Source organism: Schistocerca nitens, chromosome 5 (genome assembly GCF_023898315.1).
Source record: "Schistocerca nitens isolate TAMUIC-IGC-003100 chromosome 5, iqSchNite1.1, whole genome shotgun sequence".
NCBI lineage: Eukaryota > Metazoa > Arthropoda > Insecta > Orthoptera > Acrididae > Schistocerca > Schistocerca nitens.
Window position 1 is genome coordinate 574,430,079 of NC_064618.1, and position 26,291 is coordinate 574,456,369.

The window sequence follows — 26,291 nt, forward strand, 5'->3', positions numbered from 1 at the left end:
GGAAGTACTCTACCAACTGAGCTATCCGAGCACAACTCACAACCCGTCCTCACAGCTTTACTTCGGTCAGTATCTGATCTGCTGGGTTTCAGTCCAATCTGGTATACAGTTTTAATACGCCAAGAAGTTTCATCTATTCATTTTTTGTAATGGAATTCGTGAATTTTATCACGTAAGTTTTTGCCAACAAAATACAGTAACTCAGTGACAGTGAAAAAATAATCTTTGCTTGTACAATGAAACCTTACAGTGAGAAGCTGGGTTCTCGATAACAAAATAATTTGTATAATATTTCATTATATGTTCACATATATTTTCGCATGTTCACACAGCTTTCAGGCATTGACCCATAGCTGATACAAAAGTCTTCTCATGTCTCCTAATTAAGATGGGGTGAGGGAAGGAGTGAAGGTAACCAACCATTCACTGTATACAATTGAGGCATTGAGAGGTTGACATGCACCTAAACAAGATTGTAAGAAAGCTTACCAAAAATTTTAGTGTTGTTCCTCAGAGCTGTCAGACTACCAGAAACGAACACCTTCATTGTATGCATGCGCATATTAGCTGTGCAGAAAGATGTTGATTGAAAACTTGGTAGTGATTTCGGTCTTGTCATCAATGTGCTGTTGAGCACCAACACCTCATCTCTACCAGTTACTCAACCCAGAACTTTCCAGTGTGGTATTAAGTCAGATGAGATGGTATAATTGTTTTTGAATAATTTTTACGTAATTCAGTGTTCTTAGTATGCTAGAAGTAAGGTAATATTTAATTGTTCACTTACCAAACTTGTGCTTTTCTTTCTAGTATTCATGTTGAAGGTGTGTTTGAATTGCTTTGTTTTTTCTTGAAATCTCAATTTATCATAAAATTATGTTCTGATAAGTCTGACTGTCCCATTTTCAAGGAAGTGACAACCAATACTTAACCATTATTACAGTCCTCGTATTTTGTACCTTTCATGTTTAGTCATGACAATATGATATGAAACCGAGCTGATCAATTTGTGGCCACTTTGATGATAGCAGTTGTGCCTAATAAATGCTATTTCATACAGACTGTATCTCAATGAACTATTTTATCAGAGAGTGTTTGAAATAAGCTGTATTTTCTATAAGTAAATATCATAAAATAAAGCTATTTTTGGTTACTGGTTAGGATTTTCAAAAGCAAACATTTCACTCGGAAAACACTTATTATAGAGGATGAAAATGGCAGGGTGTGACAGAAAAATGGTCAAGTTCAGATAGAAAAAGAGGCCTAGGATTATATTGTAAAATATTCTGTGACACAACAACAAAATCCTCGCATATTTCTATTTCATGCACTTTTAATTTCCTGAAAATCATATCTTGTGGGTGGCCACCATTGTGACCAAGTCTGGAGATTCTGGAGGCCACAAAATGTACCCATTCCTTGAAATAAAGCAGTTACCAAACACTCTGAACACTGCCGCCATTGAAATTTGAGCACAGTGACACATAGCCCCATCTTGCTGAAACCTGTACTCATTTTCAGGAAACTGTTAAAGTTGAGCTGTAAGGAATATGTCAACTTTGACAACATACAACTGAGATGCGACTAGTTGCTTGTCCATGTTCATCCACAGAACAGAAGGGGTTGATTATGCCCATTGAAGAGACAGCTTTTTGGCTGTGTAAGGGGCATTGATGGAGTTCAAGGCAGTTATCCTCACACCAGTAAGAGCAGTTTTGTTTGTTGACATAACCACTGAGATGAAAATGTGCCTTTTCACTCATCCATAGGAAATTTAAGAAGTCCTTATTTTAGTCAACAGTTCAGTAGTCATTCCCTTCCCATTATAACTTCAATTAACTGTTGCACAATAAGAATCTTATACAGTTGCAACTTTAAATAAAGCCATAAAATTCTGTGCGTGCTATCACTGGATGTTCCCACTACTGCAGTAATTCGTCTCACAGAAGACTTTGGACTGTTCGTTGCAACATTTTTGCACGTCCTATATTTGTTAATGTTAGCGACAACTTCTAATTCTTCCTGGTAATTTCAGCTCAAGTGCACTTTCTGTCGTTCCAAAGGTTTTTACTAACAAGCTGATGGCTTATGCCAGTGGTGCTGGATCATTCAGTCTAAGGTTGAAATGACTGCAGTATTCTCGTCTAGCAGCAGCAGCAGCAACAACACAGTCACAGTTTTGTGAAAGGCCTTCACAGCCACAGCGCAGTAAGGCCCATTTCAGCACCCCATTACAGCTAATGACCTACCTACCTGAAACATTACAAACATTCATTGTTGCCAGTAATACCATTACACTTTTAGAAACTAATTAAAACAGCCCTTTGTATGCTACGACTTGTATTATTATTATTATTATTATTATTATCTTTACTTTCTCAGACGTTAAGTCTGGTGAGGAATGGAGTGACGCGGACCTTTATCAAGCGTCACTTCCTTTTTGCTGTACGGTATATGTTATATTGCATTTAGGAACTTTCGGGTAATTGAACATGTATCAATAATTACGGATTTCTGTAATTGTATATATATGTTTGGATGTAGCTGTATTGCATTGATGTATTGGTGGATATTGTGTGGTATGACTCCTGTAGTTGATAGTATAATTGGTATGATGTCAACTTTATCCTGATGCCACATGTCTTTGACTTCCTCAGCCAGTTGGATGTATTTTTCAATTTTTTCTCCTGTTTTCTTTTGTATATTTGTTGTATTGGGTATGGATATTTCGATTAGTTGTGTTAATTTCTTCTTTTTATTGGTGAGTATGATGTCAGGTTTGTTATGTGGCGTTGTTTTATCTGTTATAATGGTTCTGTTCCAGTATAATTTGTATTCATCATTCTCCAGTACATTTTGTGGTGCATACTTGTATGTAGGAACGTGTTGTTTTATAAGTTTATGTTGTAAGGCAAGCTGTTGATGTATTATTTTTGCGACATTGTCATGTCTTCTGGGGTATTCTGTATTTGCTAGTATTGTACATCCGCTTGTGATGTGATCTACTGTTTCTATTTGTTGTTTACAAAGTCTGCATTTATCTGTTGTGGTATTGGGATCTTTAATAATATGCTTGCTGTAATACCTGGTGTTTATTGTTTGATCCTGTATTGCAATCATGAATCCTTCTGTCTCACTGTATATATTGCCTTTTCTTAGCCATGTGTTGGATGCGTCTTGATCGATGTGTGGCTGTGTTAGATGATATGGGTGCTTGCCATGAAGTGTTTTCTTTTTCCAATTTGCTTTCTTCGTATCTGTTGATGTTATGTGATCTAAAGGGTTGTAGAAGTGGTTATGAAATTGCAGTGGTGTAGCCGATGTATTTATATGAGTGATTGCCTTGTGTATTTTGCTAGTTTCTGCTCGTTCTAGAAAGAATTTTCTTAAATTGTCTACCTGTCCATAATGTAGGTTTTTTATGTCGATAAATCCCCTTCCTCCTTCCTTTCTGCTTAATGTGAATCTTTCTGTTGCTGAATGTATGTGATGTATTCTATATTTGTGGCATTGTGATCGTGTAAGTGTATTGAGTGCTTCTAGGTCTGTGTTACTCCATTTCACTACTCCAAATGAGTAGGTCAATATTGGTATGGCATAAGTATTTATAGCTTTTGTCTTGTTTCTTGCTGTCAGTTCTGTTTTCAGTATTTTTGTTAGTCTTTGTCTATATTTTTCTTTTAGTTCTTCTTTAATATTTGTATTATCTATTCCTATTTTTTGCCTGTATCCTAGATATTTATAGGCATCCGTTTTTTCCATCGCTTCTATGCAGTCGCTGTGGTTATCCAATATGTAATCTTCTTGTTTAGTGTGTTTTCCCTTGACTATGCTATTTTTCTTACATTTGTCTGTTCCAAAAGCCATACTTATATCATTGCTGAATCCTTCTGTTATCTTTAGTAATTGGTTGAGTTGTTGATTGGTTGCTGCCAGTAGTTTTAGATCATCCATGTATAGCAAATGTGTGATTTTGTGTGGGTATGTTCCAGTAATATTGTATCCATAATTTGTATTGTTTAGCATGTTGGATAGTGGGTTCAGAGCAAGGCAGAACCAGAAAGGACTTAATGAGTCTCCTTGGTATATTCCACGCTTAATCTGTATTGGCTGTGATGTGATATTATTAGAGTTTGTTTGGATATTAAGTGTGGTTTTCCAGTTTTTCATAACTATGTTTAGGAACTGCATCAATTTAGGATCTACTTTGTATATTTCCAATATCTGTAGTAACCATGAGTGGGGTACACTATCAAAAGCTTTTTGGTAATCAATGTATGCGTAGTGTAGTGACCTTTGTTTAGTTTTAGCTTGATATGTCACCTCTGCATCTATTATCAGTTGCTCTTTACATCCTCGTGCTCCTTTGCAACAGCCTTTTTGTTCTTCATTTATAATTTTGTTCTGTGTTGTATGTGTCATTAATTTCTGTGTAATGACTGAAGTTAATATTTTGTAGATTGTTGGTAGGCATGTTATGGGGCGATATTTAGCTGGGTTTGCTGTGTCTGCTTGATCTTTAGGTTTCAGATAGGTTATTCCATGTGTAAGTGTATCAGGGAATGTGTATGGGTCTGCAATGTAACTGTTAAATAATTTAGTTAGATGTGAATGTGTTGAGGTGAACTTCTTTAGCCAGAAATTTGCTATTTTATCATTTCCAGGGGCTTTCCAATTGTGCGTAGAATTAATTGCTCGAGTGACTTCATGTTGCAAAATTATCACTTCAGGCATTTGTGGTATCATCTTGTATGAGTCTGTTTCTGCTTGTATCCACCGTGCATGCCTGTTATGTTGTACCGGGTTTGACCATATGTTGCTCCAGAAGTGTTCCATGTCTGTTATGTTTGGTGGATTGTCTATTTTAATGTGTGTGTTATCTATTGTCTGGTAAAATTTCTTTTGGTTTGTGTTGAATGTTTGGTTTTGTTTCCTTCTATTTTCACTTTTTTTGTATCTTCTAAGTCTTTTGGCCAATGCTTGTAACTTCTGCTTCTTTTCATCTAATTGCTCCATTGCTTCTTGTTGTGAGATTTTACCTAACCTTTTTCGTTTTTTGTCTGATATTTCATTTCTTATAAATTGTGTTAGCTGTCCGATGTCTTTTCTCAGTTTTTCTATTCTGATCTGTAGCCTGTGTTGCCATGCTGGTTTTGTGGGTTTCTTCTGTGTGTTGGTTGGTTCTGATCTCTGCCTAGTGTGTATATTTAGTGTAGTGAGTGCTCCTACATAAACCAGTAGTTGTAACTCTTCCATTGTTGTATTTTCATTTATTTTGTTGTGTATGATTGTGTTGATAGTTGTTATTGTTGTTTCGACTTGTGGGTTATTTGGTGGTCTATGCAAGAATGGTCTAATGTCTGTATTTGTGTCTTTGTATTCTATATTATATGTCAGCTGAAATTTCTCTTCTATATCTAACATGTGTGTCACTTCGTGTTCTATTTGTGCTTGTTCTGGTGGCTGTCTTAAGATGTCATTTTCCTCTAATTGTTTAATTGATGTGTGTTGTTCTTTGTTTGTTTGCTCTGGGATGTTATTATTATTATTATTATTATTATTATTATTATTATTATTATTATTTCTTTCCTTTCTCAGACCTTAGGTCTGGTTCGAAATGAAAGTGACGCGGACCTTGATAAAGCGTGACTTCCTTTTAACTGTACGGTATATGTTACATTGCGTTTAGGAACTTTCGGGTAATTGAACATGTATCAATAATTACGGATTTCTGTAGTTGTATATATATGTTTGGATGTAGCTGTATTGCGTTGATGTACTGGTGGATATTGTGTGGTATGACTCCTGTAGTTGATAGTATAATTGGTATAATGTCAACTTTATCCTGATACCACATGTCCTTGACTTCCTCAGCCAGTTGGATGTATTTTTCAATTTTTTCTCCTGTTTTCTTTTGTATATTGTTGTATTGGGTATGGATATTTCGATTAGTTGTGTTAATTTCTTCTTTTTATTGGTGAGTATGATGTCAGGTTTGTTATGTGGCGTTGTTTTATCTGTTATAATGGTTCTGTTCCAGTATAATTTGTATTCATCATTCTCCTGTACATTTTGTGGTGCATACTTGTATGTAGGAACGTGTTGTTTTATAAGTTTATGTTGTAAGGCAAGCTGTTGATGAATTATTTTTGCAACATTGTCATGTGGTCCCTGCCACCATTGGATAAGCAGCTGCAGCAGCAAGTCGTATACTCCTAGCTCACTCATTTGTTACATAGTTTAATTCTTAATTTCTTTCCGTGTTTTTGGTACTTGCATTGTTTAATTCATAAATTTCGGGCGTATTATAGTATTTGAGAGTTGTAGCATCGCGTTTTAGTACCTGAATAGCGTAAAATCGCGTAGTCTCCTTCCGCTGCCGAGCAGTGTGTCAGCAGTGCGCAAGTAGCAGCATTACTGCATTTACTAGGCAATCTTGTATTTTAATAACCGTTTAAATTTTGTCTATTTGTTTGCTCTCTCTGTAGATTAGTTCAGACGTTCTTTGCAAAACAGTTTTTAGCATGGATGGGGACTGCAACTGCTGTGTTCGGATGCAGGCTGAGTTGGCATCCCTTCGCTCCCAGCTTCAGGCAGTGTTGGCTTCGGTCACACAGCTTGAGGCTGTTGCCAATGGGCATCACTGTGGGGGTCCGGATGGGGGTTTGTCGGGGGCGGCCAGCTCGTCCCACGCATCCCCCAATCGGACTACGACTGGTTGCCCGGGATACTGCCCGCATTGAGGCTGATCCCTCACCTGTGGTAGAGTGGGAGGTCGTCTCAAGGTGTGGCAGGGGGCGAAAGACATTCCGGAGGGCTGAACGGAAGGCCTCTCCAGTTTGTCTGACGAACCGGTTTCAGGCTCTGTCTCAGGCTGATACTGATCTTCGGCCTGACATGGCTGCTTGTCCTGTTCCAGAGGTTGCCCCTCAGTCTGCAAGATCCGGCGGTTGCAGAGGGTGGGCTTACTGGTAGTTGGGAGCTCCAACGTCAGGCGCGTAATGGGGCCCCTTAGGGAAATGGCAGCAAGAGAGGGGAAGAAAACCAATGTGCACTCCGTGTGCATACCGGGGGGAGTCATTCCAGATGTGGAAAGGGTCCTTCCAGATGCCATGAAGGGTACAGGGTGCACCCATCTGCAGGTGGTCGCTCATGTCGGCACCAATGATGTGTGTCGCTATGGATCGGAGGAAATCCTCTCTGGCTTCCGGCGGCTATCTGATTTGGTGAAGACTGCCAGTCTCGCTAGCGGGATGAAAGCAGAGCTCACCATCTGCAGCATCGTCGGCAGGACTGACTGCGGACCTTTGGTAAGGAGCCGAGTGGAGGGTCTGAATCAGAGGCTGAGACAGTTCTGCGACCATGTGGACTGCAGATTCCTCGACTTGCGCCATAGGTTTGTGGGGTTTCGGGTTCCGCTGGATAGGTCAGGAGTCCACTACACGCAAAAAGCGGCTACACGGGTAGCAGGGGTTGTGTGCCGTGGGCTGGGCGGTTTTTTAGGTTAGATGGCCTTGGGCAAGTACAGAAAGGGCAACAGCCTCAACAGGTGCAGGGCAAAGTCAGGACATGCGGGGACCAAGCAGCAATCGGTATTGTAATTGTAAACTGTCAAAGCTGCAATGGTAAAGTACCGGAACTTCAAGCGCTGATAGAAAGCACCAAAGCTGAAATCGTTATAGGTACAGAAAGCTGGCTTAAGCCAGAGATATTCTGCCGAAATTTTTACAAAGGTACAGACGGTGTTTAGGAAGGATAGATTGCATGCAACCGGTGGTGGAGTGTTTGTCGCTGTTAGTAGTAGTTTATCCTGTAGTGAAGTAGAAGTGGATAGTTCCTGTGAATTATTATGGGTGGAGGTTACACTCAACAACCGAGCTAGGTTAATAATTGGCTCCTTTTACCGACCTCCCGACTCAGCAGAGTTAGTGGCAGAACAACTGAGAGAAAATTTGGAATACATTTCACATAAATTTTCTCAGCATGTTATAGTCTTAGGTGGGGATTTCAATTTACCAGATATAGACTGGGACACTCAGATGTTTAGGACAGGTGGTAGGGACAGAGCATCGAGTGACATTATACTGAGTGCAATATCCGAAAATTACCTCGAGCAATTAAACAGAGAACCGACTCATGGAGATAACATCTTGGACCTACTGATAACAAACAGACCCGAACTTTTCGACTCTGTGAGTGCAGAACAGGGAACCAGTGATCATAAGGCCGTTGCACCATCCCTGAATATGGAAGTTATTAGGAATATAAAAAAAGGGAGGAAGGTTTATCTGTTTAGCAAGAGTAATAGAAGGCAGATTTCAGACTACCTAATAGATCAAAATGAAAATTTCTGTTCCAACACTGACAATGTTGAGTGTTTATGGAAGAAGTTCAAGGCAATCGTAAAATGCGTTTTAGACAGGTACGTGCCGAGTAAAACTGTGAGGGACGGGAAAAACCCACCATGGTACAACAACGAAGTTAGGAAACTACTGCGAAAGCAAAGAGAGCTTCACTCCAAGTTTAAACGCAGCCAAAACCTCTCAAACAGAAGCTAAGCGATGTCAAAGTTAGTGTAAGGAGGGCTAAGCGAGAAGCGTTCAGTGAGTTCGAAAGTAAAATTCTATGTACCGACTTGACAGAAAATCCTAGGAAGTTCTGGTCTTAGGTTAAATCAGTAAGTGGCTCGAAACAGCATATCCAGACACTCCGGAATGATGATGGCATTGAAACAGAGGATGACACGCGTAAAGCTGAAATACTAAACACCTTTTTCCAAAGCTGTTTCACAGAGGAAGACGGCACTGCAGTTCCTTCTCTAAATCCTCGCACAAACGAAAAAATGGCTGACATCGAAATAAGTGTCCAAGGAATAGAAAAGCAACTGGAATCACTCAACAGAGGAAAGTCCACTGGACCTGATGGGATACCAATTCGATTCTACACAGAGTACGCGAAAGAACTTGCCCCCCTTCTAACAGCCGTGTACCGCAAGTCTCTAGAGGAACGGAGGGTTCCAAATGACTGGAAAAGAGCACAGGTAGTCCCAGTCTTCAAGAAGGGTCGTCGAGCAGATGCGCAAAACTATAAACCTATATCTCTGACGTCGATCTGTTGTAGAATTTTAGAACATGTTTTTTGCTCGAGTATCATGTCGTTTTTGGAAACCCAGAATCTACTATGTAGGAATCAACATGGATTCCGGAAACAGCGATCGTGTGGGACCCAACTCGCGTTATTTGTTCATCAGACCCAGAAAATATTAGATACAGGCTCCCAGGTAGATGCTATTTTTCTTGACTTCCGGAAGGCGTTCGATACAGTTCCGCACTGTCACCTGATAAACAAAGTAAGAGCCTACGGAATATCAGACCAGCTGTGTGGCTGGATTGAAGAGTTTTTAGCAAACAGAATACAGCATGTTGTTATCAATGGAGAGACGTCTACAGACCTTAAAGTAACCTCTGGCGTGCCACAGGGGTGTTTTATGGGACCATTGCTTTTCACAATATATATAAATGACCTCGTAGATAGTGTTGGAAGTTCCATGCGGCTTTTCGCGGATGATGCTGTAGTATACAGAGAAGTTGCAGCATTAGAAAATTGTAGCGAAATGCAGGAAGATCTGCAGCGGATAGGCACTTGGTGCAGGGAGTGGCAACTGTCCCTTAACATAGACAAATGTAATGTATTGCGAATACATAGAAAGAAGGATCCTTTATTGTATGATTATATAATAGCGGAACAAACACTGGTAGCAGTTACTTCTGTAAAATATCTGGGAGTATGCGTATGAAGTGGAATGATCATATAAAATTAATTGTTGGTAAGGCGGGTACCAGGTTGAGATTCATTGGGAGAGTGCTTAGAAAATGTAGTCCATCAACCAAGGAGGTGGCTTACAAAACACTCGTTCGACCTATACTTGAGTATTGCTCATCAGTGTGGGATCCGTACCAGATCGGGTTGACGGAGGAGGTACAGAAAATCCAAAGAAGAGCGGCGCGTTTTGTCACAGGGTTATTTTGTAACCGTGATAGCGTTACGGAGATGTTTAATAAACTCAAGTGGCAGACTCTGCAAGAGTGGCAGACTCTGCAACAGAGGCGCTCTGCATCGCGGTGTAGCTTGCTCGCCAGGTTTCGAGAGGGTGCGTTTCTGGATGAGGTATCGAATATATTGCTTGCCCCTACTTATACCTCCCGAGGAGATCACGAATGTAAAATTAGAGAGATTAGAGCACGCACGGAGGCTTTCAGACAGTCGTTCTTCCCGCGAACCATACGCGACTGGAACAGGAAAGGGAGGTAATGACAGTGGCACGTAAAGTGCCCTCCGCCACACACCGTTGGGTGGCTTGCGGAGTATAAATGTACATGTAGATGTAGATGTCTTCTGGGGTATTCTGTATTTGCTAGTATTGTACATCTGCTTGTGATGTGATCTACTGTTTCTATTTGTTGTTTGCAAAGTCTGCATTTATCTGTTGTGGTATTGGGATCTTTAATAATATGCTTGCTGTAATACCTGGTGTTTATTGTTTGATCCTGTATTGCAATCATGAATCCCTCCGTCTCACTGTATATATTGCCTTTTCTTAGCCATGTGTTGGATGCGTCTTGATCGATGTGTGGCTGTGTTAGATGATACGGGTGCTTGCCATGTAGTGTTTTCTTTTTCCAATTTACTTTCTTCGTATCTGTTGATGTTATGTTATCTGAAGGGTTGTAGAAGTGGTTATGAAATTGCAGTGGTGTAGCAGATGTATTTATATGAGTGATTGCTTTGTGTATTTTGCTGATTTCTGCTCGTTCTATAAAGAATTTTCTTAAATTGTCTACCTGTCCATAATGTAGGTTTTTTATGTCGATAAATCCCCTTCCTCCTTCCTTTCTGCTTAATGTGAATCTTTCTGTTGCTGAATGTATGTGAAGTATTCTATATTTGTGGCATTGTGATCATGTAAGTGTGTTTAGTGCTTCTAGGTCTGTGTTACTCCATTTCACTACTCCAAATGAGTAGGTAAATATTGGTATAGCATAGGTATTTATAGCTTTTGTCGTTTCTTGCTGTCAGTTCTGTTTTCAGTATTTTTGTTAGTCTTTGTCTATATTTTCCTTTTAGTTCTTCTTTAATATTTGTATTATCTATTCCTATTATTTGTCTGTATCCTAGATATTTATAGGCATCTGTTTTTTCCATCGCTTCTATGCAGTCACTGTGATTATCCAATATGTAATCTTCTTGTTTAGTGTGTTTTCCCTTGACTATGCTATTTTTCTTACATTTGTCTGTTCCAAAAGCCATATTTATATCATTGCTGAATACTTCTGTTATCTTTAGTAATTGGTTGAGTTGTTGATTTGTTGCTGCGAGTAGTTTTAGATCATCCATGTATAGCAAATGTGTGATTTTGTGTGGGTATGTTCCAGTGATATTGTATCCATTATTTGTATTATTTAGCATGTTGGATAGTGGGTTCAGAGCAAGGCAGAACCAGAAAGGACTTAATGAATCTCCTTGGTATATTCCATGCTTAATCTGTATTGGCTGTGATGTGATATTATTTGAATTTGTTTGGATATTAAGTGTGGTTTTCCAATTTTTCATTACTATGTTTAGGAACTGTATCAATTTAGGATCTACTTTGTATATTTCCAATATTTGTAGTAACCATGAGTGGGGTACACTATAAAAAGCTTTTTGGTAGTCAATGTATGCGTAGTGTAGCGACCTTTGTTTGGTTTTAGCTTGATATGTCACCTCTGCATCTATTATCAGTTGCTCTTTACATCCTCGTGCTCCTTTGCAACAGCCTTTTTGTTCTTCATTTATAATTTTGTTCTGTGTTGTATGTGTCATTAATTACTGTGTAATGACTGAAGTTAATATTTTGTATATTGTTGGTAGGCATGTTATGGGGCAATATTTAGCTGGGTTTGGTGTGTCTGCTTAATCTTTAGGTTTCAGATAAGTTATTCCATCTGTAAGTGTATCAGGGAATGTGTATGGGTCTGCAATGTAACTGTTAAATAATTTAATTAGATGTGAATGTGTTGAGGTGAACTTCTTTAGCCAGAAATTTGCTATTTTATCTTTTCCAGGGGCTTTCCAATTGTGAGTAGAATTAATAGCTTGGGTGACTTCATGTTGCAGAATTATCACTTCAGGCATTTGTGGTATCATCTTGTAAGTGTCTGTTTCTGCTTGTATCCACCGTGCTTGCCTGTTATGTTGTACCGGGTTTGACCATATGTTGCTCCAGAAGTGTTCCATGTCTGTTATGTTTGGTGGATTGTCTATTTTTATGTGTGTGTTATCTATTGTTTGTTAAAATTTATTATTATTATTATTATTATTTTACTGTGAATAGGCCATCTGAGAACCATGTTCCAGTTCATTCATTGTTATTTTCTTCCAGTATGCCTTCATCTGTTCAGTGTTTCTTCTTTCTATCTTCAGACCATTTTGAACCTGTCTTTTTTAGCTACCTTGCCATGGAATCCTTCAATTTACAATACTTTTCCCCCCCCAAAAGGCTTCTATTTTTATATTGTTTCTTCCTAAATCCTTTTTTTGTTTCGTTGGCCCAGCTTGTAGGCTTCTTACCCCACAAATATTAGAAAATCTTATTAGTTAATCTGCTGTCTTGCATTCGAAATAATGTCCAAAAAAGAGGAGCCCTCTTTTCCTCATTATGTTTGAAATATTTTGTATATTTTGGTATATTTCAGCATTGCTTCATAATTTACAACCTTCTGCTTTATTTTTGTGGTCCTAATATTTTCCTTATAATTCGCGTTTCTAGTACTTCCAATTTATCTAAATTATAGTTTAACTAAGCATATAGTTGAATTAAGTATTTGCTTGCATATAGGCATTCTGTCTTCACTACTGTGTTGTAATTCCTTATTTTTGCATTTTTTGATAGGCACTTTTAATTGTAGATGTCTTTGGTGATGCCATATGATTCCCCATTTTATGCAACCTTTCCTCTATTGCAGATTTTTCTAAAGCATTTCCTTGGTTTATTTCCCCTAGATACTTTAATTTTCTTACCCTCTCTATTTGGCCAATATGTTTCCAGAAATTTTGGAGCATCCGTAACGTTTGTTACAAATTTTGTTTTTTTCTGGAGAAATTCTTAAGCCAGTTCTGGTTATTTCTTCCAGGAGTTTATTTGTGTTGTAGCAGATGCCACATTTTCAGAAAAGACAGCAAAATCATCTGCAAATGCAAGGCAGTTGATTCTGATCTTTTTGCTTCCTGTTCCTAGCTGAGATGTTAAGTTCAGTAAGTTTTTTGTTCCAAATTCTTCCTGTTTTCTCTAACACACTATTAAAAGAATTGGAAAAAGGCAGTCACCTTGTTCTACGCATGTTTTTATTTTGAAAGGCTGTGAAATTTCTCCCCTGAATTTTACTGTACAGACTGTTCCTGTTTCACGGATTAGGTTTGCTAGTTTAGACTTTGCACCAAGTATTCAAATTATTTTATCTATAGTTTCTCTGTCAACAGAATCAAAAATCCTTTTTGAAATCCACAAACATAACTACAATATCCTTTGAATAAAGTAATCTGTGGTGAATTACTGGTTTTGATTTAAATATTTGTTCTGGTTATGACCTTCCTTTCCTAAAGCTGCCTTGATATTCACCAACATGACTGTCTAGTGTTGTTTTTATTCTGCTTAACAAAATCTTGGAAAATACTTCATACACTACTGGCAGTATAGAGACTCTACAGTAGTTGTTTATTATCTGTTTTGTGGAGTGGGTGTATCAAGGCAACTTCCCATTCCTCCGGGATTTTTTCTGTATTCCGGATTTCTTCAAAGACTAAATTTAGCTCCTTTGGTATACTTGGCAAGGACCACCTCAAAAGTTCAGCAGCAATAGAATCATCTCCACTAGCTTTGTTGGTTTTGAGGGTCTTAATTACGTCTTGAATTTCTTCTCTAGATGGTGTAAATCTTCTTCCAAATTTTCATTAATATATGAGAATTCCAATATATGACTTGGTTCAGGACAGTTCAGAAGCTGATGAAAATAGCTTACTAGTATTTCACAATTTTCAGTATTGGATAACCCAATGTTGCCATCTTCATTTTTGAAGCAGACATTTGGGGTTTGGTATTTCTGATTAACCAAGCTGTTCCCTTTCTTTGTTGTTTAAATTTATCATAATTTTCAATTTTCTTTGAGCATTTCCATTTTTCCCACTTTTTGCTCCCCCCCCCCCCCCCCCCTCTCTCTCTCTCTCTCTCTCTCTCTCTCTCTCTCTCTCTCTCTCTCTTGTATGGCTTCTTTGTACATTACATTCCACCACATGTTCCTTTTATTTTTTGTTGACCTAAATATTTCCTGTGCAGCATTATTAATTGCTTTGGATATTTCTTGCCAGTTGCAATGTTTAGCTACTTCAATTTTGTCTTGATAGTTTTTAATAGATTGTTTTGTTATAGTAAGCCTGACTGTATTATATATTATTAACTTTTGTGACTTTCTTTGTTCCTTATTAGGTAGGGGTTTGACTTTAATCTTAGAGAGGTAATGATCAGAATATAATAGAGGGAAACATTCCACGTGGGAAAAATATATCTAAAAACAAAGATGATGTGACTTACCAAACGAAAGCGCTGGCAGGTTGATAGACACACAAACATACACACAAAATTCAAGCTTTCGCACCCAACGGTTGCTTCATCAGGAAAGAGGGAAGGAGAGGGAAAGACAAAAGGATGTGGGTTTTAAGGGAGAGGGTAAGGAGTCATTCCAATCCTGGGAGCGGGAAGACTTACCTTAGGGGGGAAAAAAGGACAGGTATACACTCGCACACATACACAGACACAAGCAGACATTTGTAAAGGCAAAGACTTTGGGCAGAGGGGTAATGAACAGAATCAAATTCACTGTTCCTTACTACTTTCACATTCATAATTTCCATTGTACTTTTTTGTGAAATAACCACATGATCTAACTGAAATTCTCCTAATATTGGGCTGGGTGGTATTCATGTTTTAGCTTTTCTTGGGAATTTCCTAAAGAAGGTTGACATTAGTTTCAGGTAAGAGCTTTGACACAAGCTGATTAGCCTCATACCATTTGGTTCTTCTGTGAGCTGGGTAGTGTTCTACTACATTTCTTAATTTATTATTATTATTATTATATCTGTAATCAGTGCCCCCTCCCCCAAATCAATTTAAAAGATTCAATCTTCAGGTAACTAACATGGCAACTGTTAAATGTGTATGAATAAGTGTGTCTGATCATCCAATAGACGTTAATTTTGTGAAAAAAAAGAAAAAAAAAGATAGGTAAGACATTCTTGGATCTCTACAAATAAGTAACCGGTTAATGGTCCTTCTTGCACAGTGATTACAGCATAGACGAAAGATTGCAAAAGTACTCTCATTTCCTCCTTCTTGGATTAAGGACTATAGTTGGAAATAAGATATGACTGCATGGTAATATTTGCAGGAATTGCACATGAGAATGGCAATGTGTTGGCTGAGAATATTCCATTGAGAGGTGTGGCCCTTCAGAAGGGATGATATTGGCAAGAATATTTTTTATCGTCAAATTAAAATTACTTGTTCATAGACATGCCAGACACCACTACAGGATTGCCACAATTGCTGTCACCTGTCCCCATGTACTGCTTAGTCAAACAGGGAGCAGGGTGCCTGTGTTTACAAAAGTGGATTGTTGTCCTTCACAGTTGGCAATAGAGTAGCAATTCCCAGACAAAGCTCCACACTGAATCTTAGAAATAACACTTGTTCCCAATGTTTCAGATGTTATACACTTGTCATACTGTACAAATGAACTGCTCCCTCCTCCTCCTCCACCACCACCACCACCACCACCACCACCACCACTTGGCAGTAGTGGACAGTTGGTGCATGATGTAGAGAGCTTTGGAGAAGCTCATTTCAAAGACAGTGCTTCAAAGTATCATTACTGCTATAGTGGCGTAAGTATCTAAACATAAAACACAGGATATGTCTCGCAGAATATTGCTGTACCTGTGTTGATTAGACTGTTCATTTTACAGTAACAACTGTTTGAAGATATACTGACAGTCACTGCTGCCCACCTATCAATATGTACTGGGAACGAGGCGCCTCACTGACATCTCTCTTTTCTTGGTGTGTTCAAAATTATCACATGTCCCCCCCCCCCCCCCCCCTCACACACACACACACACACACACACACACACACACACACACACACACACACACACACACACACACGGGAGAGAGAGAGAGAGAGAGAGAGATTCTTCGTTTCAGACTCACAGTGCCTCAGTGCCTTATATTACTGTTTGATAATTGAAGAGGAAGGGAATGTACATTCTTCCTCAGACTACATGTCCTCCTTTGGAAATCCAACAGAATGTTATCAGTTGACTTACCACGGCGGTTTTTGTATAGATATATTCCAGCCCAGAACTCAGAAACTAAACTTGCAATATATAGACCATACCACAAATCTTATTTCACCAGTTAGATTTATAATGACACCCAATAACTTGTGGGATGAGGCCTATCAGCATGTTTTACAATTAACAATTTCACGAAGATTTCCTTAATATTACTGGATAAATTTCTAATGTAATGGAACCTCTTTTCCTCCACAGTTTCCATCTCCACAAGTAAATATTTAAGATCACCTGCTCGCTTAGCTACTTCATAAGGTCCATCATACAGTAAATGGAAGTTGTCGGTTTGCTTTTCTAACAAATCAGACCTGGGATGACAGCGAATCAGTCAGGTTCAAAAATTGTTTCTTTCCTTTCCTCTGCCTATAATAATCTCATACTACTACAACTCCCCCCAGCCCTCCCTCCCTCCATCACTTTTCCTCTGAGCATCTTTGATGATATCACAATCTTTCTTGCCAGCTGTCCATGGCTGGACAGGTTAATTTTGCTACTGCTGCTGGTACTACTACTACTACTACTACTACTACTGATATCTGTATAATAATGTCAGCTGTTTCGGGCAGCAGGGCTGGCAGATGTACCGTCTAGTGTATTCGAAACCTCTTCAAAAGGAATTCAGTTCATTTTATATGTTTATCCACTGACGATGTCTCTTGTTCCAGGCTGTCTTCTGTTCTCTCATAACATTTATGAGAGACTAGAGCAGCATTTAAATCTACATCGTACTCTGCAGTCCACCTAAAGTTGTTTGGCGTAGGGTACTTTCGGTACCATATCTGATCCCTCCAACCCTGTTCCAACCGTGAATAGTGTGTGGGAAGAATGATTGTTGGTAAGCCTCTGTATTGACTCTACAGACAGGCTGGTTTGTCCTTGCATCACTGTCAGCATTTAATATGTATACTTCTGTATATTTTGATGCAGTTATCTGCTCATTACTCCTTGCCGCATCATTTTTTCTAACAGGAAAAACACCATCACTATTACGCCATGGGCCTCGCTGATATCTTTCAGTTTTTAATTACGTCCAATGCTGAGAGAAGATTCAGCAGTTCTTCTGTACTCTGGATCAATACAGTAATATTTTTCTGTGGTTATCAAAGCTATAAGTTTCTCTGGTTCCAGTGGTTGATCTAGGTGATATGCTAACAAGACTTTGTGCTAGAATAATTCCGGCACCATCACATAATTACCATTGTAATGAGACCTTGTCATCAGCAGAGACTTAACATGTGCTGTTGTTGGCTTAGCCCCCAGTACAGTGCCAAAAATCTCTGCTTCAGCACTAAATAAGACTCTGTGTCTCCCCATAATGCCCCATCATAGTTTTGTTTCTTCTGTAAGGGGCTGGCTGAACAAGCAGTTTTGCTGTCAGATAATGGCACAGTTGTAAACCATTCTTTGAAGCTGCAGACAGATTGCACAGGATGTGTCGTCGACTTCTGCTCCTCAGTTTCCCTCTTGTAAGAATGCAGGTGCAGGTGTAGTATCAGTATATCGTACCTCATCGTGCATGGTGCTTACGCATCCAGCTGTATCCCCATCAACAGGCTCTAACGAAACAAGCAGTGTAAGATGATAATCCCATTCACCCACTGTTAGTGTTCCCTGTCCTCCAGCTAAACCTGTCTGATCATTGCTAAGTTCATGGAGTACATCAACTGCGCATGGATTGTTTCATTGAATTTTGGTTCCTGTCAAGTGAGCAGTTGCCTGTCAAACCACTCTCAGAAGCTGGTGACATATGCTCGGCCTGGGGTATCATGACGACATTTTGTAGTGGTGGCCCCATGCCAATTTCAGAGGCTTGCCAGTCTGCCGCTGGAACACAATCACTCAATGCACTCTATATTCTTGAAAGAAAAGGTGCATATTACTGACCTAGCACAGATTTCTGGTTTGCAAACTACTTGTTATTTCAGTAGACAGCACATGGAGTTTAGTGTCTTAACTCAGTGGTCTTGGAATTCCAGCAGTTTCTACTGAATTTCACTGTTTTGAAAGTGAGGTTACTTTTCTCCATTCACATGTACTCTCCCCTGAACATCCTCTATCTGCTTGTTCGGAATGAACAAAGCTGTCTCCTGTTCATCACATCTAATTTTAACATCTTATATTTTGCTCTAAACTTTTACACTGAAATTTTGAAATTTACGACTGACTGGGTGAAATAGAATACTTAACAAAAACTTTAAATTTAATTTGACATGCAAGTTTACAATAGGATCTTGAGACTCCTTTCTCTTACTACCTTTGATAGCCAAGAAGATTGCTCAAGCAGGTTCATAAACAGGAAGGTGGTTGTGGCTCCCCTGGTTTAATAGTGTCGATGCCACTGGTACTGGCATTAGTGTTGGGGGCATCAGCTGTGTGTGGCATCTTGAGACAATGGCACCCCTTGGGTTGTGAGATCTCGGCTGCAGGCTGGATGGCAGCCCCCACTGGTCAAGGTTCTTTGTGTGCAGTGGTACCTTGTCCAGCCGCCTATGCTGCCACTGCCAGTCTAGATTAGTGTCAACGAAACCTCATGGGACTTGCCCTGCGATTCCACCCCGGCATCCTCCATCATCCCCTGGGATAATCATCTCTTTGTGGGAATACTCTATTGCCATCTCTTGTCACTCCATTGAATGTATTGTCATTCCCCACGTCTCCCACTTGTGATTACAGAGAGGTTTCTCCTTGTTTGTGTAGTTTAAAAGGAAGATTTGCAATCACCGATTGAATTCAGTCACCACTCCTAATTTCTTCCCTTGGGATCACCACCTTAATCCAATAGTTTCCCCCACCTTGTTTCTCTTACTTTGTGATTTCAGTGCACCACACCATGTAGGGAAGTAACACTTAGTCTGGTAGGGGCTTTCTGATTGACCAGTTTGTTTCTGATCTCAGTCTGTGCCTCAGAGACAGTATTGCTATCCACTTCAGTGCTGCTCATACCACCTTTCCGGCTATTGCTCTTATGGTCACTTCACGAGGATCGTTGTGACAGTGAATGCTTCCCAGTGATTGTAATACTGCTATATCATCCGATGGACCAGTTAACAAAATGGGCTCTACAAAGAGTCAACTGACAGTCGCATACCTATGCTTGTCACCTCCACCGCAGACTGTCAGATTGCATCAACGAGGTTATGGGAGACATTTCCGATTTAGGCACCTGCACCGCTGGAATTGCAGTTCATCTTACCTTCAGGCATACACTGCCACCTGCCAATCCCATGGTAGAACAAAGACATCTATTCACGTAGGGCAAAGCATCGTCTCAAGTGGCATCCCTCACAAGATGTCCTCCTCCCTTTTAAGCGACTGCGCTCTAAGGTTCGGTGTCTAATGAAGCACAGTAACATCACATCGCAGTAATTTTTTTTTACCTACATAAGACATATGGCACTGTTCGACGCCATCACATTTTACTTTCCCTCCATGACTGGGATTTCTGAGACTCCATACTGGTATATTTGCCCCCCCTGCCGCCCGTCCCGCCCTTCCTCCAGATCCAAGATAGTAGCATCCCACAGGGCGCAGTGCTGAGTCTCACAATCATCCTCATTGCCATTAATGGGCTAGTGACTTCTGTCGGGTCACTTGTCACCCTCACACTGTATGTCGACAACTTTTGCATTTGGTGCAGCCTTCACTCAAAGGCCTTGGCTGAACACCAGTTCCAAGACTCCAGCTAAAGAGCCGCCGTTTGGCCCCTTTCCCATGATTTCCAATTCTCTTCTAAGAAAATGTGGTTCATGTATTTCTGTCACCATACTGTAGTCAATCCTGACCCCAAACTCTACTTGGGTACCCAGCACTTGGATGTTGTTGCACAGTCAATTTTGTTTTCTGTCTTTGATAAAGAGCTAACTTGGCTGCCTCATATTCGTCAGCAAAAAAATTAGCTGCATGTGGAAGCTTAACACTGTCTGCTTTCTTGCCCACACTTCTTGGGGTGCAGGTCGTGCTACAGTTTTCTGTATTTACCAGCCCCTGGTCTCAGCCTGATGGTACTATGGTTGCCAGGTTAATGGCTCTGCAGCACCTTCAGCTTTGAAATTCTTAGCCCAGTTCATCATCATGGTGGTGGTAGATAGCTTCTAGTGCCTTCTGGACTAATCCTGTAGACAATCTCCTCCCTGGAGCATGAATCTACCCCCTTCAGTACTGATGGCACCAACAGTTGCTCATTTATGCAGTCATCATTTGACAATTTCCTCGTCATCCAACTTGTCACATTCTCTTTTTCACACAAGGGGTGTTGACCCCCTGACACCTGCCCTTTGTGTGATTCTGCCAGTTGGAATTTGTCTCCTGGGACCTCCGCCTAACCTCCTTAGAATGTACTCCCATTGTTCCTCCCCTCTCTCCTCTTGATACCCAGACCCTTAATTACGACCAGTCTATTCCATGGCCCTAAAGGTTCAGTCACTACTGTGATGTTTTGGCTTTTGTTCCTTTCAGTTCTCCAAGTGTATAAGGGTGTTCCATGATTTACACTGGTGTCTCTAAAACCATGGATAAGACAGAATACACTTTTACATCTCCTGCCAGTCAGAAACAACATTTGTTGCTTGAAACTTCTAGTGTGTTTTATTAAACAAGCCTCCCTTGACCATATTTGAATCTTTGTAGTTACTGAATGAGCAGTCTCCAGGCCACTGATTACTCTTATTCTTATCACCATGTACTATCTACTGTTCGTGGTCTCCCTGACCTTAATCGCATTGCCTGTTATGTCGTCTTTCTTGGGTCCCAGGTCATACAGGTATCCCAGGCAGTGAACTGACAGATCATTTGGCTACAGAAGGTATTATTGCCCCACATTCACTTTGCTGATACCAGGTTTGAATATGTAGTTGCAACTGAGGCCGCTGCTCATTCAGAGATGAAACCTCATGTGGTGGGCTACTGCTCCCTCTAATAAACTTCGCAATATCAAGGAAACTACTGCAGAATTGCGCACCTCCTTCGATTTCTCCCAGAAAGAATCTACCATCCTGCCCCCTCAGCATTGGTCAGACTAATCGGTAGTTTCATTTCATGAAATGAGCCACCTCCACATTGTGGTTGTGGAGCCTTACAGACAGTAGCTCTATTCTGGTGGAATGCCCCCTTTTACTAGGCCTCCATGTCAAGTATAGGTTTCAAAATTCCATGTCTCTGACATTGGCAGGTAATTCATGCACAGTTGAACTGGTTCTCACTATTATCTGGGAAAGTGGTTTTTATTCTCATATGTAAGGGGTGGGAAGGGGATGATTGGGGTTGGAGCATCTCATGCTGCATGGTGGGTCGGGGGGAACCCTCAGTCCCACCTCCTTTGTCAGCTGTCACTTTCATCTCTCTTTTTACTGTTTTTGAGTTGCTAGTGGGTGTGGTTTGCATCTTTTTCTGCTGCACCCTATTTTCCATTTTAAGGTTATAACTCTGTTGACTAGTGGGTGCTCTTTAACCCATTGACTATAAGGAATCGGGGATGGGACTTCACATGCAGAGCCCCAGGAGCAAGCACCTGGTGCCTTACATATTTCCCTCATCTTGTTTTTATTATTATTCAGTCCAACTTGTGTCCATTATGTTTTTAGCCCTCTCACTTTTACTGTTCTGGATCTCTCGACTAGAAGGCATTCTTTGCTGTGTTAATTCACCTTTAATTGTATTGGCAGGGGTTGGGTGCTGATAGGGATTCTCTCTTTGTGGATAAGCCCTGAGAGACCCCTCATCTGCTCTGACATTAGTACTGCCTTCAGTGCCTCGATTTTGGGTGTTCTCTCTGTTGAACTTCTTGATCCGTACTATTAAAGTATCTTCATAATTATTGATAACTATCTTTTCAGTGTTTTTCCTTTTAAGGAATCTATAAAACAAATGTGGCAAATTATATTCTGCGTTAACACTGCTTTGTTCTTTAAATGTGTTGATATAATATTCAATGAAAAGCTTTCCAAAAACACAAAAGTGTAAGTCCAAATCCATCAGTAATTTTTAGGATATACAATACAAACAGTAGTTTTTTCATTTTCAGTGCTTTTGGGAAACATGTTGTAAAATTTTGTAGGGCTGTAGCCATGGAGCTACTCTTTTGTGTGTCCAGGACAGAAGTCTCCACAAAATTGGAGTTAATAATCTAAATCAACAGCAAAATTGCATATATAATTAGTATTTTACAAAGTTTGATGTTTGTATAAGTTAACTCATAACAAAAGTGACAAATGTTGCAGTCAGTAACTGATCGTGTAGATGGTAGTTACTAAATGTAGTTTAAACTAGTGCTGATTGTATAGATGTATTAATAGTTAATTTGTATAACTTTTATTGTTTAGATTTAACATTTTTACTGGTTGCCCCAATGCAAAGACTTGTACAATTGTACTGAGGGGTGGTGCAGAACAGTTCATGGAAGAGACTGAAAGATCCCTTCATGATGCCATTATGATAGTCCGGCGTACAATAAAGAATGATGCCGTAGTTGCAGGTTAGATGAACATTTCATGACAATATATTTTATAATATGTATATGTTGACTATAGGCAACAAGTGTAATATTTTTGCATCCTTTTAGGTGGTGGTGCAATCGAGATGGAACTGAGTCGAGCGTTACGTGACTACTCGCGTACTATTGCTGGGAAAGAACAATTGCTGATTGGCGCTATTGCAAAGGCTCTGGAGGTTATACCTAGACAGTTGTGTGATAATGCTGGATTTGATGCAACTAACATTCTCAACAAACTGCGCCAGAAACATGCACAAGGTATCTATTCCATAGATTACAATGTGAGACACACTTTTTTCAACACAGTTCTCCTTCAGATTTGTGTGCAGTGTTTCTCCATTGAGTTGGCTCTATCCCTGAAGTGAAGAGAGGTTCTGGAAGGCCGTCAAAATACCCTTCCATAATAAAAACTTCGTTATTGGAGTCATGACTTTCTCCAGACACAAAATTCGTTTAATGGGGAAATAAGTGGAGATGATAAAGTGCCAAGCCTGGTGAACAGTTTAGATCTTCTAATTCATACTTCAATTACCATAGCTTTCTCATTGTCAAAGGAAAAGCACCTTTGCGGATTGGTCTGTTGCTCTGATGTGAAGTAGAGGAATGTGACATCGCCTAGATAGGTAGAAACTAGCAAACTGCTGTTTGAAATACTGCACTTAACTAGATAGGAGACCCTTGAAAATGATTGTTGTTTGAGTGAGGAATGTACTTTCTAAAAAAATTAGTTTTCTTCTCACAAGATAATGAATCTCTGATCAGAATGTCCCAAATTCTGTCATTATTTTTAAAGATCTGTGCTTTAGTCTTACAGAGAAGATTCTAAACTGACACCATCATACAGAATTTCATTGACTGTATTAACAGATTATTGCTTTTATATTTGTACCTGGATGCATATTTATTAAAAAAAAAAATAAAAGTAAAAAAAACAGTAGTTCGTCTTGGCTATATGAATACGCAAGGGCACCAAAGATATGCATGACTTTCTATCATTGTTGATGGCAGGTAACATGTAAGAACATATTTAATATTCGTTTAAAGGTTTTAGTTTTGCTTCAGTAGTATGTTTTTGCTTTGGAATATGGCAGATGAACTACTGAACAAAATATACATAATCTTTTTTCCAATGGACCCGCAGCTCGATATGTCTTGTAAATACATAATGAATTAAGTTCAAAGAGATGCTTTTATTTTGAGATGTTTATTTAATCACGACAGGACTGTTTCAGCACTATTGCCATCATCAGGCAATCTAAAAGTAATGGTTTTATTATATACTATTTCCTAGGGCAGACGGTAGCCTACTTGTCATATATGAGATTGACAACCATTCATTTATGGAATTCTTAACTTACATCGCTGTTTAGTCACTTAAGTGTTTTTCTTACGCCTTTTATAGTTATTTTATGACATAGCTTTCATAGCCTATATTTGTTGGAAGTTAGAGCCTGAATTTTATTTTTTGTGAGACAATTTTTTGTTTGATGTTTAACCAACGATGTTAGAAGTTTACATCAGAGCAGTTACTTATCGATTTCCCTTACCGTATTTACTCGAATCTAAACCGCACTTTTTTTCCGGTTTTTGTAATCCAAAAAACCGACTGCGGCTTAGAATCGAGTGCAAAGTAAGTGGAAGCTCTTAAAAATGTTGGTAGGTGCCGCCACAACTAACTTCTGCTGTCGAATATATGTAGCGCTACACTGGCATGCTTTGCAGGCACAAGGATAAATACTGGCGCCAAAACCGCTGCGTCAGTAAATAAATTTAAAAAAAAAAGTGGAAGACGAGATTTTTTTCTCCGCCCCGAGTTTCGACCACTGCAATTTCATACATTATCCAATGAAGTAAATACAAATTCCGTATTGTTCATCTTCGAAAGTAGCAGCATTTCAATGTACTACGAAAATCCGACTGGCAAGACTATTTTGGATGTTTGTCAATATGGTCAACTCTTGTTGTTGTGGCCTTCAGTCTTGAGACTGGTTTGATGCAGCTCTCCATGCTACTCTATCCTGTGCAAGCTTCTGCATCTCCCAGTACCTACTGCAACCTACATCCTTCTGAATCTGCTTAGTGTATTCATCTCTTGGTCTCCCCCTACGATTTTTACCCTCCATGCTGCCCTCCAATACTAAATTGGTGATCCCTTGATGCCTCAGAACATGTCCTACCAACCGATCCCTTCTTCTGGTCAAGTTGTGCCACAAACTCCTATTCAGTACCTCCTCATTAGTTATGTGATCTACCCATCTAATCTTCAGCATTCTTCTGTAGCACCACATTTCAAAAGCTTCTATTCTCTTCTTGTCCAAACTATTTACCGTCCATGTTTCACTTCCATACATGGCTACACTCCATACAAATACATTCAGAAACGACTTCCTGACATTTAAATCTATACTCGATGTTAACAAATTTTTCTTCAGAAACTCTTTCCTTGCCATTGCCAGTCTACATTTTATATCCTCTCTGCTTCGACCGTCATCAGTTATTTTGCTCCCCAAATAGCAAAATTCCTTTACTACTTTAAGTGTCTCATTTCCTAATCTAATACCCTCAACATCACCCGACTTAATTCGACTACATTCCATTATCCTCGTTTTGCTTTTGTCGATGTTCATCTTATATCCTCCCTTCAAGACACCATCCATTCCGTTCAACTGCTCTTCCAAGTCCTTTGCTGTCTCTGACAGAATTACAATGTCATCGGCGAACCTCAAAGTTTATATTTCTTCTCCATGGATTTTAATACCTACTCCGAATTTTTCTTTTGTTTCCTTTACTGCTTGCTCAATATACAGATCGAATAACATCGGGGAGAGACTACAACCCTGTCTCACTCCCTTCCCAACTACTGCTCCCCTTTCATGCCCCTCGACTCCTATAACTGCCATCTGGTTTCTGTACAAATTGTAAATAGCCTTTCGCTCCCTGTATTTTACCCCTGCCACCTTTAGAATTTGAAAGAGAGTATTCCAGTCAACATTGTCAAAAGCTTTCTCTAAGTCTACAAATGCTAGAAATGTAGGTTTGCCTTTCCTTAATCTTTCTTCTAAGATAAGTCGTAAGGTCAGTATTGCCTCACGTGTTCCAGTGTTTCTACGGAATCCAAACTTATCTTCCCCGAGGTCGGCTTCTACCAGTTTTTCCATTTGTCTGTAAAGAATTCGTGTTAGTATTTTGCAGCTGTGACTTATTAAACTGGTAGTTCGGTAATTTTCACATCTGTCAACACCTGCTTTCTTTGGGATTTGGATTATTATATTCTTCTTGAAGTCTGAGGGTATTTCGCCTGTTCCATACATCTTGCTCACCAGATGGTAGAGTTTTGTCAGGACTGGCTATCCCAAGGC

At 39.6% G+C, this 26,291-nt stretch overlaps 1 protein-coding gene across 1 annotated transcript in view; it reads left to right on the forward strand.

Annotated features, from left to right (window-relative positions):
* The window catches only part of LOC126259620 (T-complex protein 1 subunit eta), an 84,942-nt gene that overhangs the window by 41,547 nt on the left and 17,104 nt on the right, over positions 1-26,291 (forward strand). Inside the window, exons 7-8 of the mRNA XM_049956534.1 lie at positions 22,763-22,914; positions 23,002-23,190. Coding sequence (XP_049812491.1) covers positions 22,763-22,914; positions 23,002-23,190 — 341 coding nt within the window. The remainder of the gene's footprint in view (positions 1-22,762; positions 22,915-23,001; positions 23,191-26,291) is intronic.